Source organism: Achroia grisella, unplaced genomic scaffold (genome assembly GCF_030625045.1).
Source record: "Achroia grisella isolate CSIRO2021 unplaced genomic scaffold, CSIRO_AGI_Agris_v1 utg660, whole genome shotgun sequence".
Taxonomy (NCBI): Eukaryota; Metazoa; Arthropoda; class Insecta; order Lepidoptera; family Pyralidae; genus Achroia; species Achroia grisella.
In genome coordinates, this window is record NW_026712984.1 from 4,385,916 (window position 1) to 4,399,483 (window position 13,568).

At 32.8% G+C, this 13,568-nt stretch overlaps 3 protein-coding genes across 4 annotated transcripts; 2 read left to right on the plus strand and 1 right to left on the minus strand.

Annotated features, from left to right (window-relative positions):
- The first annotated feature begins 1,236 nt into the window (after positions 1–1,236).
- Positions 1,237–12,827, plus strand: LOC131849856 (sister chromatid cohesion protein DCC1). 2 transcript variants are annotated; one of them, XM_059199984.1, is made up of 5 exons: positions 1,237–1,339; positions 10,224–10,414; positions 10,773–11,584; positions 11,926–12,089; positions 12,644–12,827. In XM_059199984.1, exons 1-5 carry the CDS (start codon positions 1,329–1,331, stop codon positions 12,747–12,749), a joined length of 1,284 nt encoding a protein of 427 aa, XP_059055967.1. In that variant the 5' UTR covers positions 1,237–1,328; the 3' UTR covers positions 12,750–12,827. The 2 variants fall into 2 exon arrangements, with proteins under 2 accessions (XP_059055967.1, XP_059055968.1); XM_059199985.1 differs by lacking the exon at positions 1,237–1,339 and adding an exon at positions 9,955–10,027.
- On the plus strand, positions 1,454–3,648 carry LOC131849855 (protein DENND6A). The gene has a single exon (XM_059199983.1). It carries the CDS (start codon positions 1,651–1,653, stop codon positions 3,328–3,330), a length of 1,680 nt encoding a protein of 559 aa, XP_059055966.1. The 5' UTR covers positions 1,454–1,650; the 3' UTR covers positions 3,331–3,648.
- LOC131849858 (mitochondrial import inner membrane translocase subunit Tim23) lies at positions 6,691–9,651 on the minus strand. Its single transcript, XM_059199989.1, has 3 exons — positions 9,340–9,651; positions 8,312–8,419; positions 6,691–7,141 (listed from the first exon to the last, which is right to left on the minus strand). The coding sequence occupies exons 1-3, from the start codon at positions 9,548–9,550 to the stop codon at positions 6,882–6,884; spliced, it is 579 nt and encodes a 192-aa protein (XP_059055972.1). The 5' UTR covers positions 9,551–9,651; the 3' UTR covers positions 6,691–6,881.
- Positions 12,828–13,568: the final 741 nt, after the last annotated feature.

The following is a 13,568-nucleotide window of genomic DNA, read 5'->3' on the forward strand; positions in this document are numbered from 1 at the left end:
CCCAATAGTTTAGTAATATATCCCGAATAGTTTTTCTTACATATCTTTCATTTACATATAGCGAATATGTTATTTTGCTAAATAACTTGTTAAATCAGGCCAATAAATACAATATGAAGATTTTGTAGATTAAGTGGAAGGTAAGGTGAATTTTTCACACCTAAGATTGTATAGTTACGTCACTGGTTACAATTTATACATGTATGGTATGCTACAATACAAAGCAATATACTTCGTGGTTATATTGTTAAATCCACTTTTGATGTATTTGGTTTAACATAATTATATTTAAATGTGATCCAGTACTAATTACGTGAATAACGATTATTGTATAAATCTAAATAGGTAGTTATATACGGGCCGGTCATATTGGCTTGTGCCCTTTCAGCCTGTATTTGATTTACAAAAATAAACTTAATGCCAATAGTAAGAAAATTTTATTTCATTTTTACCTGTTTAACATATCCATATTGGGCGGAAAGGGGATTGTTAGTAATGTGGACAGATGATCTTATTGCTAACAATGTACCATGTCAGACCATGTTGACCTTCATGCAGTTCCCCATGGAAACCATCTGCTAAATGACCTGACCTCATGTTTATCTTATTATCCTCCATTGGTGCCCCGCCAACGTAAAACGTTAGTCCAGGCGGACGTACCATTTCATAATCATCCATAAAAATCATATCCACGTTTCACATGCCCAGCAAATAGGCCTTTGACACAAAATCGTCGGCATGTGCTGAGGTATCTAATGGTTTTCCCTGTGGTCAAGTATGTGGTATACCCTACACTTGAGGCATCTAACTAGTGAAGGGAGAGTTTTAGTAATGTGGACGAGTGGCCCTCTTGACCAATAGCCTCCTTAGTGAAATCCTGGTGTATTTGCCAATATCTTATCTTATTATCTTCCACTGGCACCATATCATAAGCATCAATTTTAAAAAAAGCTGCACACATCAAATGGTTAGATTCATTTGTTTAAAAAAGGATTGTATTATATCTACATAAAATGATAAAAACGTTAATATTTCGCTGAAGCGTGTATTGTTTATGAACCGATTTGAATTACGAGAGGAAGCCTGCTATAATTCTCGTAGATCCATATAAATAGTATTCAAGTTGCTTTTAATAAAATACACAAACCCGTGTTTGATAATATAATATTTGTTTATCTGTGGTTTGAATTAGCCAAAAAGGCAAGAACCTAGATCCGTGAAATAAACCTACTTCATTTAAAATATGTACAGTTTAAAATTCCAAAATAAAACACATAATTATCTTAAAACATATATTCAATTAAGTGGTTGTGATTATTACTAGTAAAATGAATTCTGGGTAAGTAGATATATATATTTAATTTTATTGTATCGTAAATATTATTATGAAACCAACCAAACTTTTGTTGTCGCACAATTGGCGCGCGCAGCCATGTTTGTCTGTCATGTCAAAACAGCTGTTGTGAGACTTAGAATCGTTCTCTTCATTGTTTTTTTTATTTTATAGACAATAAATCTATAAATGTTGGCTATTTGTGTGTACACAGTGTAAATACAACGCAAAGAGAGTGTTTAAATAATAAAATATGTAGCAGTAGCATTTATGTACAATGATTGTTTGATCACACATTGCGACATTACCATATCACCATGGCTTGTGGCTTGTCGACTTACGGGGACTTTTCCAAGGAACAGTCGGAGTTCTCAGACAAATGGAGCAGGTTTTCGGACTGGTTACACTGTATTTGTGTCGTTACCTTCGACTTGGAGCTCGGGCAGGCGATGGAAAGCGTGTACCCTCCTGGAGTGAAGTTATCCGACCAGGAGAAGTGTAATATTTGTTATTTGGCGTTCCCTGACTCCAACTCTGGATGTATGGGCGACACGCAATTTCACGTGAGGTTACGTTCTCGAACAGCTTTAACAAATCAACAAATTATTTACAATGAGGATTCAGTACCTACTCTGCGTGCGGATTCTTCGCATTATTGGGGATTCGTGTACTTCCGGCAGGTGAAAGACCCTTCCTTACCTCGCGGATATTTCCAAAAAAGCATTATATTGCTGACACGGTTGCCATTTATAAATTTATTTTATAAAGTAATAAAGCTTATTGCACCAAAACACTTTGAAGATGGTGAGAGAAGCTTAGAGGCTGCTTGTCACGACATTAACAGATGGCCAGTACTGGATTCAGGACAAAATGTACTGTTACCAGTATTAGGTTCAGTTTTTCAGTCATATATTCCTAACCAACAGACAGGAAAGATTACAAGGTCAGACATAGCCAAGCAAGTTGACTCTTCAAATATACCTCATATTGTAGCATCCATACAAGATGTTAATGTTTTTGATGCATTGTCTACATTAATATCTCATTTACATTTATTGTGGGAGTTGGTATTAACTGCTGAACCAATAGTAGTAATGGCAAGTTCACCAACAGAATGCTCTGCATTAGTCCAGGCTCTAACCAATTTGATCCAGCCACTTCCATATTCAGCAGAATATAGGCCATATTTCACTATACATGATAGTGAATTCAAAGAGTTTACTAGGAAACAATATAACCCACCACATGTTATTCTCGGCGTGACAAATCCATTCTTCACAAAAACATTACAACATTGGCCACACACAATTAAATTAGGTGACTCTACAACAATTAAAACTAAACTCCGTAAAGTTGGTAATACAAAGCTACTAGACACTGCACCTGGAGTTTACACACAGTACAAGCCATTTTTAGAGAAAGATAAAGCTATAATAAAGAAGTTACACAATGGAATCAGGACTGATCGACCTTCTGAAGTTCAAACAGCAATGGTTAAGAGACACTTGTTAGAATTGACTCAGAGCTTTATGATTCCATTGGAGCGGTATATGGCATCCTTAATGCCTCTTCAGAAGAATATATCTCCGTACCGGGCACCTCCTGTGCCCAATCCGTTCAATCCTGAGGACTTTTTTGCAACTTTACAACAATCCGGACCTCAATTGACAACTGGGATTAAAGGAGACTGGAATGGTTTATATAGAAATTTCTTTAGGACACCTAACTTTAGTGCATGGTTTCACCAAAGACATAGCAAATTAACAAATAAACTCCATGCACTACAATTAGAGGCATTAGCTGAAAGCGATTTAAAGAATTGGTCGATCGGTAAGAAGGAGGTTGAAATAGTAGATATGGTGTTGAAATTGCGTGAAGTTCTCAAAAGCAATCCACCAGTTGCTGATAATACTAGAACACTGTTGGCCAGGCGATTGGATGATCTCAATTGTGTGTTGCCCGATGACATGAAGTCAATACTGAATGCTCCCACGTGACAACCAAACTGCTGCACCTCGGAACTGAGAGGCTGCAGCGGAGACTGCAACATTCAGTTTGGATCACAGAATATTTCTATAGTTTGTATATAAAAATCTACCTATCCTATGAAATAGGCCTAGTTTTACTTTAAAATGTTATATAAGAATGTGTACATAATTACAACATCGAAAATTCAATGAAATTTTTTTGTAATTATGAAACTTTATGTGTGATTGTGAACAATTATTATTCTTCCATATAATGTAATACAGGGTTGATACTAAACAGTACACTAAGTTAAAAGCCAGTGATTCATGAAAATTATTAATGTAACTTTTTAGTTATATTGATCGATTTTTTAATCGAGGTGGAAAATTTTGAAATCACTTCATCAATATAGTTTGAAAATTTTAGTTAAAAAAAACCTTTTCATTTTTTGGTGGAAATGATTTAGCTATATACTCTTCCTGACTTTTGGCTTGGTATACCCTTTACTACTGGATTTTAAACTACTCCTCTATAAAAATACTGAAACAACCTATTAATGATGAATATAATGATAATAGCAGGGCTTCCGCCTCATGATTATTCAATAATCTAACATCATTCATCCAGTTGTATAGTTTGTCAAATTATTTTAATGCAATATAAGGTGGCATTGTTTTGGAGGTCATGTGGAATCTCTAAGATGCCAGCCTTACTATCTACAAGAAGATTAGTAACTAACATTTTTATCTTGTTGTCATGTTATCTTACTCAAATGTAGATATAAATATTTATGTAACATCATATGGTGATAAATATTAGTTTTTATATTTTCACGATCTCGATGGTTTAGCGGTTTAGCACGCCGCTTTACTTTCAATGATCGCGGGTTCGATTCCACGCACAGTACAAACATTTATACATACGTATGATTGTTTGTATCGTTCTGGGTGTTATTTTATATGTATTTAAAAAAACTGTGTCTATGTATTGTATTTGTAACACAGGCTCTGCTTAGCTTGGGACTAGTTGGCGCTGTGTGTATTGTCCTCGTATATATAATATATATATTTCTGATCTAAAAAGTTTGATAACTTTTCATATACTCGATGGATTTATATTATGTTTAATTCCGCTACATTTAGCATGTGTGAGACTACAAATATTCGGTGTGGAAACTTAACCACCGTTACGACCTTCTCACTAGCGATCAAATTCCGACCATTATTGAGTCTACACCCATATTGCGACACGTGTTTCGCCTCTGAACGAGGCACCATCACTGAAAGCGACAAACATGCTAATTGTAGCGGAATTAAATAAAATAATGTAATCAAGTAGTGAAATGGACTTCCGCAAAATAACACCTAATTCGATGAAATATAAGTTTTCATGTGTTATCAACTTTTACTATCCACACATTCAACAATGCATTATTCTGTAAATAATCACTCGACATCGTTACAAATTCAGACTGCCCATAACCGGCGAGTGACGTTTAATATTTTATTAAAACAATTTTATGTAGTCATTATAATGAAATGTGCAATTAACTAATTAGGTATGCAACATTTTATAAATCTAGTTATAAGATAATTTTATACATTTTTATAGAGTATGTTGAATATGAAAATTGATATATCTAACGTATAACAAAACGTAAGTTTTCTCAGGCCTGTAGAATATAAGAAGTCGTGTTTTGTAAACCTGTTGATATTATATAACGTAAATGTTATAACCTACATTACTTTTAAGAAGCAAAGACAGGCTAAATGCTCCAGGCACAGCCACTGCTTACCTCGTGAGGGATATGGCGTGAAGATAGATGTAAGAAACTTCTGGTTAGATACTTTTAACATAGATCGTCTTTTAACTAAGACATTAGTAAAAAGTTTAATAGATTTTTAAGTAGTTAGGATATTATGTGTTTGAAAAACAATGACTATTAATTACTTATACATGGTTTTAAATTGCAAACTACAGTTGTACAGAATCTCAATAATTATTTCTTTCATCTAAAATGTGACTATATTAAGAGTAAAATAATTACTTCTATGGATTACTCTATTCATCAATATATCACGTTTTTATAACATGACCATCCGTCCCACTTTTAGACTGCCTGTCCCGCTGATCCCACCTTGATCTAAAATGTCCTGCTTTTGCAAAGATATATGTTTAAATGTTGTAAGTAAAATAAAAATAAAAGAAGGACGCTAATGGACCAATAACAAACATGAATATGAGAATAACATGTTTTAATTATTATTATCTTTTATTACATAGTTAAATTACTATATTATTTTATTACATTTTGATAACGCTTGATAAACGTGATGCATCTCTAACGGTTTACGCTACCGGGATGCCAGTGGAGGATGACAAAATGAGCATGAGGTCAGGTCAGTGAGGCTTCGTGACAAATTCCACAGGAATTCATTAGGAGGAATTCATTAAGAACCGCATGGAGATCAATCTTATATGTGGTACATTGCTAGTAATGGGGTCATTAGTCCACAATATTGCTTATGCAATGTTCCCATTCTACTTAACTATATTATACATTCCTACATTTTTTTGACTATGAAATCACGTTACTTATTAAGTATACGCATGTTAGCATAGCATTAAATTGAAAACACTGCTCCTCGGAAGCGTAATAAAAGCGTGTTTTGCGTTTCACTCATTCAATTGTACAGTTGTTACTGTACAATTGAATGAGTGTGAAAATGTCACATATTAAAAAATTGGTGCCAAAATTCATCCAATTATTTTTCTATGAATTATTTTACATTTGTTTATTAGTTACGATTATTTTAGGTTTTTGCTCAAAATTTACGGATTTAGCTAATTGCTTCTATAACAATATATCTACTCTACTGTTTACTGTTTGCTACTGTAGCCTTCTTAATAACAGAATAACATTTCAGTTTAACTATAATCTTGAAATAAATAAAATCTTAATCGATCTTGGAGATCAAATTTGCAGTCTTTGTAACGCTTCTTCTCCCAAACGGCTTGACCGATCGAGACCAAAATTTCATAAAGGTTGACCGTCGGGCCTCCATTGTTTACCACTCAAAAAAATTACGATCGGTCAAGGTCGAGTTTTTAAGAATACACTCTCAGCTTAACATTTGACCTAGTGTGTAAACAACACCGGTAAAAACTACGTAACTTCAACTTTAATACATTGTATACTGCAAATCTTTATATACAAAATGTTATGTATTTCAACTGATTCTGAAGTAGAATAAGTTGCTCCTAAGTTTGTATTATTGTTTGCAAACAATATGTTTAATTGTTAAAAATCTAAACATTGTACAAATGCATTCATTAGTGATATTGCTATTATAATTATTATGTGGAAATAAAACTACACATTAATTTTCCAACAATTGTTTTTAATTTAATAATGCGCATTTTTTGTACTCCTGCTTAGTACGGGGACTACGACCTCGCAGAATAACATTGCACTAACCATCAAGCGTACGAACATGGCTTCAATAAGTTCGCAGCGTGATCCTTTGGTGCGTTGACTAAAATAATATTTACAAAATTTCTAAAATAGGCGGTAATTGAATCACAATCGGTTGTATCGAGCTTTACTCCATATATTGTCATTATCTGTAACTAGTGTGTAGACGCCGGCTAAAGTTAGACCAACGGCGGCACCCAGGCCCATTGACCGAAGGCCTGAGGTGCTTTTGTAGATCATGCCCGTGGTTGCGGCGGCGATGAATGTGTTCGCGGTGTCTTCTTTATCTCGGATCCACGTGACGCCGAGTGCTATGCAGGAATAGAAGGATGCGATGATGCCTAGGGTGCAGCCAGTTGTTGTGCCTGAGGATCAAAAAGTTTTAAGTCAGTGCATCGTAATGCATCTGAATGCAGAATAATAAAGATTGAATGTGTAGCTGTTTCTATGTTGATTGTCGCATACCTAATCGTTGTTATTGTGTATGTACTTAGAACAATATTTATTTTAAAAAGCAATACGCAAGTTTCTTACTCGTTCTTGTGATGTATTACGAATGAGTGGTAGAATAAAAAAAAATGTAACTATTTAAAAGAGCTTTCAGTAAAGATTATTATTACTTCATACTCTTGAATATATTCTTTGTTTGGGAATAAAATGAAATTTGATCATCATTGCTTCCTTATCCTATAGTCGGCATAAATTGATATAAGAAAAATATTTTTGGTGGATAATAGTAAAATAGTGCTTCCACCTGGGGTACTGTGATAAGCACTAGTGGAGGATGAGCAGGAAATTAGGTCACTTTGTATGTTATGGTAAATAAAGTACAGAAATAAATCTTGGCGGTTTTAATGGGGAAAACTGTGGTGGTCGACATAATAGTTGTTGTTGGAAATATACAAATATCTATTATTACTATTTCCTCCACAATTAAGATTGATTAGTAGCCATACATCTATATTATTTCTGACCTTATTTTGTAATATCTCACATGAGACATCACATATTTTTGTAAAAAAAAATGGCTATATGCCATTTTTTTTCACACTAGGTATGTTATAATTGACTTAGAAATATTTGCTAGTTTTTATTTAATTTTGTCTTAATTAATAATAATATTTACCTTTAGAGTGGTTATGGTTAGTGGTTAATATTTAAATTGGCATGTTATTAACTTTAATTATTATTTTAATGTTTTTAATTGACTGGTCTGTGATTAGTTGATATAAATTAAAACTACATATATACATTACTAATATTAAAATTCAGGATGCATAAAATGGTCATTACTCTCCATAACTTGTAACATTAAATACATCAGATTTGTTTTAATGTTATTGATTATCACTAGTGATTGGAGTAGATAGTACTTGCCATATGGATATTTCCAGAATTCCAGGATTTGTTTTTTAAGTAAAAAAATAATAAAAAGCTTAGGGAGATTACTCCCTAACAACAACATATTAACATCAATGTTTGAGGTCAATGGTCCTAAGTAGCTCTACCTACTCTGATCAGTGATTATCACTCACCTTGTTTCATGATGTAGTTTACAACCTGGGTTCGTCTAACTTTCCCAGTCTGTCCAGCCAGAGTGGTCGCCCTTAAACCTTTATAGAAACCGGTCACACCGCCAAGGCCTGAAAATGTAGTATAATTTTACTTGTAGTGTATGCTAACACATTAAAGACTGCATGCCCACATGTGAGTCACAGCTAAAGTAAATTTACATGTTGGGCCTGGCTGATCACCCATGGGTACTTTAATTGAAATAAATCTAGGGGTTAAATAAAGTCTACCTCAAGTTATTGTACACTAAGAACATATATTTATTTTTTATTTTTTAAGAACATAATTAACAATAAAAAAATGCTGGTACCTATGTGAGAAATAAGATTTTTCAATGAGGTCTTCAACATGTTAGATATTGAATTTAATAACAACACTTTCACTGACTTCAATAAAAAAAGTTGATTCTTTTTTTTTAAGTCATGGAAAAAGTGTATTGAATACAACATTATTTTCTAGGTGGACCAATATTGACGGTAGTTTTATTTAAAAATTAGTATTTGTCAATTGATCCTATATAAATTTGATTAAGAGATGACTAGTGATTTTTGAGGTATCATTAATATTGTAATTTTAATAACGTTACTTCTATGATATACACTAGTAGAACAGAAATAGAAATAGAACAGTTCGGAATAATTCATCACAAGAAGAATGAGCAAGAAACTTGTGTGTTGCTCTTTTTTAATTTAAAAATTTAAAAATTCGGTATTATTAAATTTTACTGCTCCTTCTATTATTAAATTTGGAATATACAGAAACAATATTTTGCAATATTTTTAATTATTGCCTCTATTAGTAATAAATTAGTATAAAATCATAATAATCAGTATATTTAAATCATAATTACATACATTTATGTATAAAAGTAAACTAATTGTTTCAATATTTTATAAAAATATAATTTATACATCTGATAGTGTAATATCCCTATTTATTGCTTATTATGTAAAAATTTGAGGTTATGTTATAAACTATTTAAAATTTATACCTGAACCGGTCATGAAGGACATTCCTATAATGGGGAGAGCTACATTAGACCTTCTAGCTGTTGATGCCATATGTCTGTCATCTGGATATAGGAATTCTGGTTGCATTTTCGGGATGTAATGTGGATCGAAGTTCAAGTACGGAGACAGGCTAGAAGTAGCCTGATTGTTTTTCTCCTCATTTTTAGGTATTATATCTCCAAACAAGGACATATTCGTTTCGTTTTATATAACTAATTTAAAATCTTAAACACAATTCTTTATTCTAGAACATTAGAATTCTACACATGAAATTTCACAAGAAATCGATGTCACTGAAGTTTTCAATAAGAATGACACTTGACATTTAGTGATGTGACAAATTGACATTGACATATCATAACTATTACAGATGTATGATTGACAAAGTTAATTTGAAAAACATTCATGCTTGTATGAATATTTATTATGGAATAATTGCATAAATCAATCAAGCGAATTGCACCTAATAGTCATTTACTGTTATTTTCACCTAACAGTCATTACTGTTATTTTCTAATCTAAACTCTATAAAAGACGGAATTTTGGGCGCGAAATTTGAAAATAGTCCTAGCCTCTGAGTAATATCATACTCCACTGGTGCCTTGCCAGCGTTTGTTGTTAACATAGCGAGTGTAGCGTCCCATAGAAATGTAATGGAAAAATACTGAGGTAGACTAAGTTCAAAATAGTCTGCATAGGTACCTCTGTCACGTCTATTTGAGCTGCGCTTTCTATAAAAACATCTACATAATTCATAGTTAATACATTATCACTTCAATTATATTAGTAGGAATACCAGCTCATAGACATAGATATATGTATTTTTTTGCACTTATGTTATTGATTATGGTTGGTTTATGCGCAGGGAACTAAGGACTCCGGAGGATGCCAGGAAAATAATAAAAACTGCAAAACTACAAGAATCTGAATTAACAGAAATTAGTCAGATATTAAGATTTCCGGGCCCGGCTGAAGTTAACGACAACCTGAAGCTTATGTTGCTGGACGCAAATTTGTTGACTGAAATTGAATCTGGAAATGAGTTACTGTTTAAGGGTATATATAAACATAATAATTTTTACCTCCTTATTTATAAAATATATTTTGTAATAAATATCATTATAAAGATTTACAAAAATACTAATCAATTTTTAACTATTTGAAGGAAACAATCCTTTAAATAATGAAAATATATTTTGGAGAGATAAGACAGAAATTAAAAAAATACAATAATACAGTATATTAATATATTCTTAAGGTCGGCAACGCGTGCTTGACACCCTTGTTTTTTCAGAACTCCATAGGCTACGGTAACCATTTATCATTAGACGTGCCGTATGCATGACTGCCAATGCTGCAGTATAAAAAAATACTTAAAAGTAGTAACATAGTGTTTAACCCTCTATTTTTGTAGGTAATCCGGATGACAATGTAGTATTATGCACTAGTAATAAAACATACGATGTAAAAGAGGCCGAAACATCTAACAGTCTTCTCTTAGTTCCTGATTTGTTATTCGGCGCGGCTACTTCACTAGATGAAACTATAAGAAATAATTCTATTGAATGTGATTCCGATTCATCCTTTGACAAATCCAATGCTAGTTTAAACAATACTACAGAATCAGACGACACCACTATAAGTTCAAGAATTATAGAACATAAAGACATTATCAGTACATTCTTCACGTATTATGAGGTGAAGCCCTGCAAACCACGGTTATCGAAGCTACGGAAACTTCTAGAACCAACAACATTTCAAGGATTAGAGCTTGAATACGCTGTAGATAAGTCTAAATTGTTAAACTATGAAGCTATATTTGATCAAATACAAGCGTCTAGAGCCGAATTAAATGTGGAACTGGAGAAAATACAGGCAATACAAATAGATGGTTATTACCGTTTGTTAGATTTTGATTATGAGTTTAGAGTTCTATCGTATATGTTAGATTTGATTGATGAGAACTCGTGGGCTTTGGATAAAATTTCTAAAGACATCACTTTAGAGAGCTTGAAAGATCTCGTGCCTAGATCAATATTAGAAGCGATGTTTCGTTTTTACACACTTGAAACTAGTATAGAAGATGGAGCACAATGTTACAAATATAAAGAAGATAAAGTGTGCAGTTTTTTAGCTAGAGTGTTATTGAAGAGCGCTGGTAAATTCAATTTAGTGGAGTTCCTGCAGGCGTGGAGTGATTCAGTACCGGAGGGAATGATTACTAATGTAGGTATAGGTTTATATCGTTTACTAACCTTGTATGTGTTAATCTTAATGTTTCCGACAGCCAGTATTCGTCAGACTGAACAATTTCCCCGAAGTGAATTGAAAAATTATAATAATTTTCAACTTTTTGTCTATAGGTCTTAAATATTATTTTCTGTATTCCAATTCACTTCTTATGAAAAAGTGATTAGTTTGTAGATTTTAATAAATTATGAACTTTTAATAGTCTTAAATATAGCCTCTTCGACTCAGGAATGAGCAGTAAACGGTGTAATGTTGAAAAACAGTTTGAAATCGAGTCGTTAATTAACAATATTTAATAATACTCTTTTTATTTTTAGGAATCTCTACTTTCTGGTATAGCATTAATAGATAAAACAAGTACACCCCAAGTTATATGGGGGTTTGCCGAGAGCGACCTACCGGAAGATATAAATGAAAGATTCAAAATTCTCTTCCAAACAAAAGCAAAATGGACGGTGGATCAAATATCACCATATATAGAGTGAGTATAATTTTAATAAGTACCTACGTAGACGTGACACCTTTCTTTTACTTATAATAATAATAATATAATAATTTCAGGACAATTTACACAGCATCATCTAGACCCAAGTTAAGCTAGCTAAAGCTAGTGTTATGGGCGGTAGATAACTGATACAAATACATAGATTTTTTTCGTAAATAGATACATATTATACATAGAAAACACCCAGACCGATATAAATAATCATACTCATGAATACAAACATTTGCGCCCTGCGAGGAATCGAACCCGGGACCATCGGAAGTAAAGCGGTAAGCTATACAGGCCGTCAAAAAAAACGGCGGTAATTTATTTTCTGTTACTGATTTTTATATATGTTAGCCAGACAACTATTTAAAACTATTTACAAACTACCAGAACGATCTAACGGACTAAATGTCTCTCAGATTCAATTGTATCGTACCAGAATCGTACCCGTAACCAATGGATAGGCATGCCGTACCGCTAGACCACCGAGGCCCGTTATTGAAGTAATTCTAAACATTTATATGAGTAATTTATTTTTCTTTCAGATGTTACGCGACAGAGAAAATGAACGTGAATGCATTGTTAACTAAATATGCAAGAGCATCCACTCAGGATGGTGTGAGGGTATTTTCAGCGAAGCATATGAACTAAGTATTTTTCAACACACTTGCTCGTAAATTGAATCTAATTTCAACGCTTTTTGATATATAAATCAGCTCATAAAACATAAGCGTTAACTAAGTAACACGCAAATAAGTGAAATAATAGTCAAGTAATAAATGAAGTTATATTCCATAACCGCAATATTTGTTTTTTTTTATCAAATTTCAAACTGACCTCCGCGCGGCAACAGCCAGTACGTAGTATTCTGATTTAAAAAAAAAAACGACGGGAAAGCCACAGTGTGCATCACAGTTTTATGGTTGAGTTTATTTAAAATCAAGTGTGTTGAAAAACGTCGTGCAACATATGTATATAACACACTGGGCTCTATTACGTCCTCGCCTTCAATTTGGGCTGAAATTCCACATAGTGTGTTATAACTATTATAACGCACTTATATCGTAATAAATTAATACAAAAGTTTTATCACATTTCTGTAGATATACCATCAGTTATATCCATAACACTTAGGTGATGCTTCATTATCATTATTATTACATAGTATAAAACAAAGTTGCTGTCGCTGTCTGTCCGTCCCTATGTATGCTTAAATCTTGAAAACTGCGCAACGGATTTTGAAGTGATTTTTTTAAATAGAGTGATTCAAGAGGAAGATTTATATATATAATACATGTACACTCGTGCGAAGCCAGGGCGAGTAGCTAGTTTGTGAATAAATATTTTTTTATGACATAAAATAAATCATATTGCAGTATATTTTGTTTTTATAACTACCTATTTATATGTGGACGAATGAAAACGGTTTTGTCGTAATTTAAAATATATATCATATATATATATATATAT

Coding starts and splice junctions, on each gene's coding strand:
- LOC131849856 (XM_059199984.1), top strand. Junction 11,585..11,925: donor CGGAGGGAATGATTACTAAT/GTAGGTATAGGT, acceptor TTTTATTTTTAG/GAATCTCTACTTTCTGGTAT. Junction 12,090..12,643: donor CAAATATCACCATATATAGA/GTGAGTATAATT, acceptor TTTTTCTTTCAG/ATGTTACGCGACAGAGAAAA.
- LOC131849855 (XM_059199983.1), top strand. CDS start 1,651: ATGGCTTGTGGCTTGTCGACTTACGGGGACTTTTCCAAGGAACAGTCG.
- LOC131849858 (XM_059199989.1), bottom strand. CDS start 9,550: ATGTCCTTGTTTGGAGATATAATACCTAAAAATGAGGAGAAAAACAAT. Junction 8,420..9,339: donor GTCCTTCATGACCGGTTCAG/GTATAAATTTTA, acceptor CTACATTTTCAG/GCCTTGGCGGTGTGACCGGT. Junction 7,142..8,311: donor AAACTACATCATGAAACAAG/GTGAGTGATAAT, acceptor TTTGATCCTCAG/GCACAACAACTGGCTGCACC.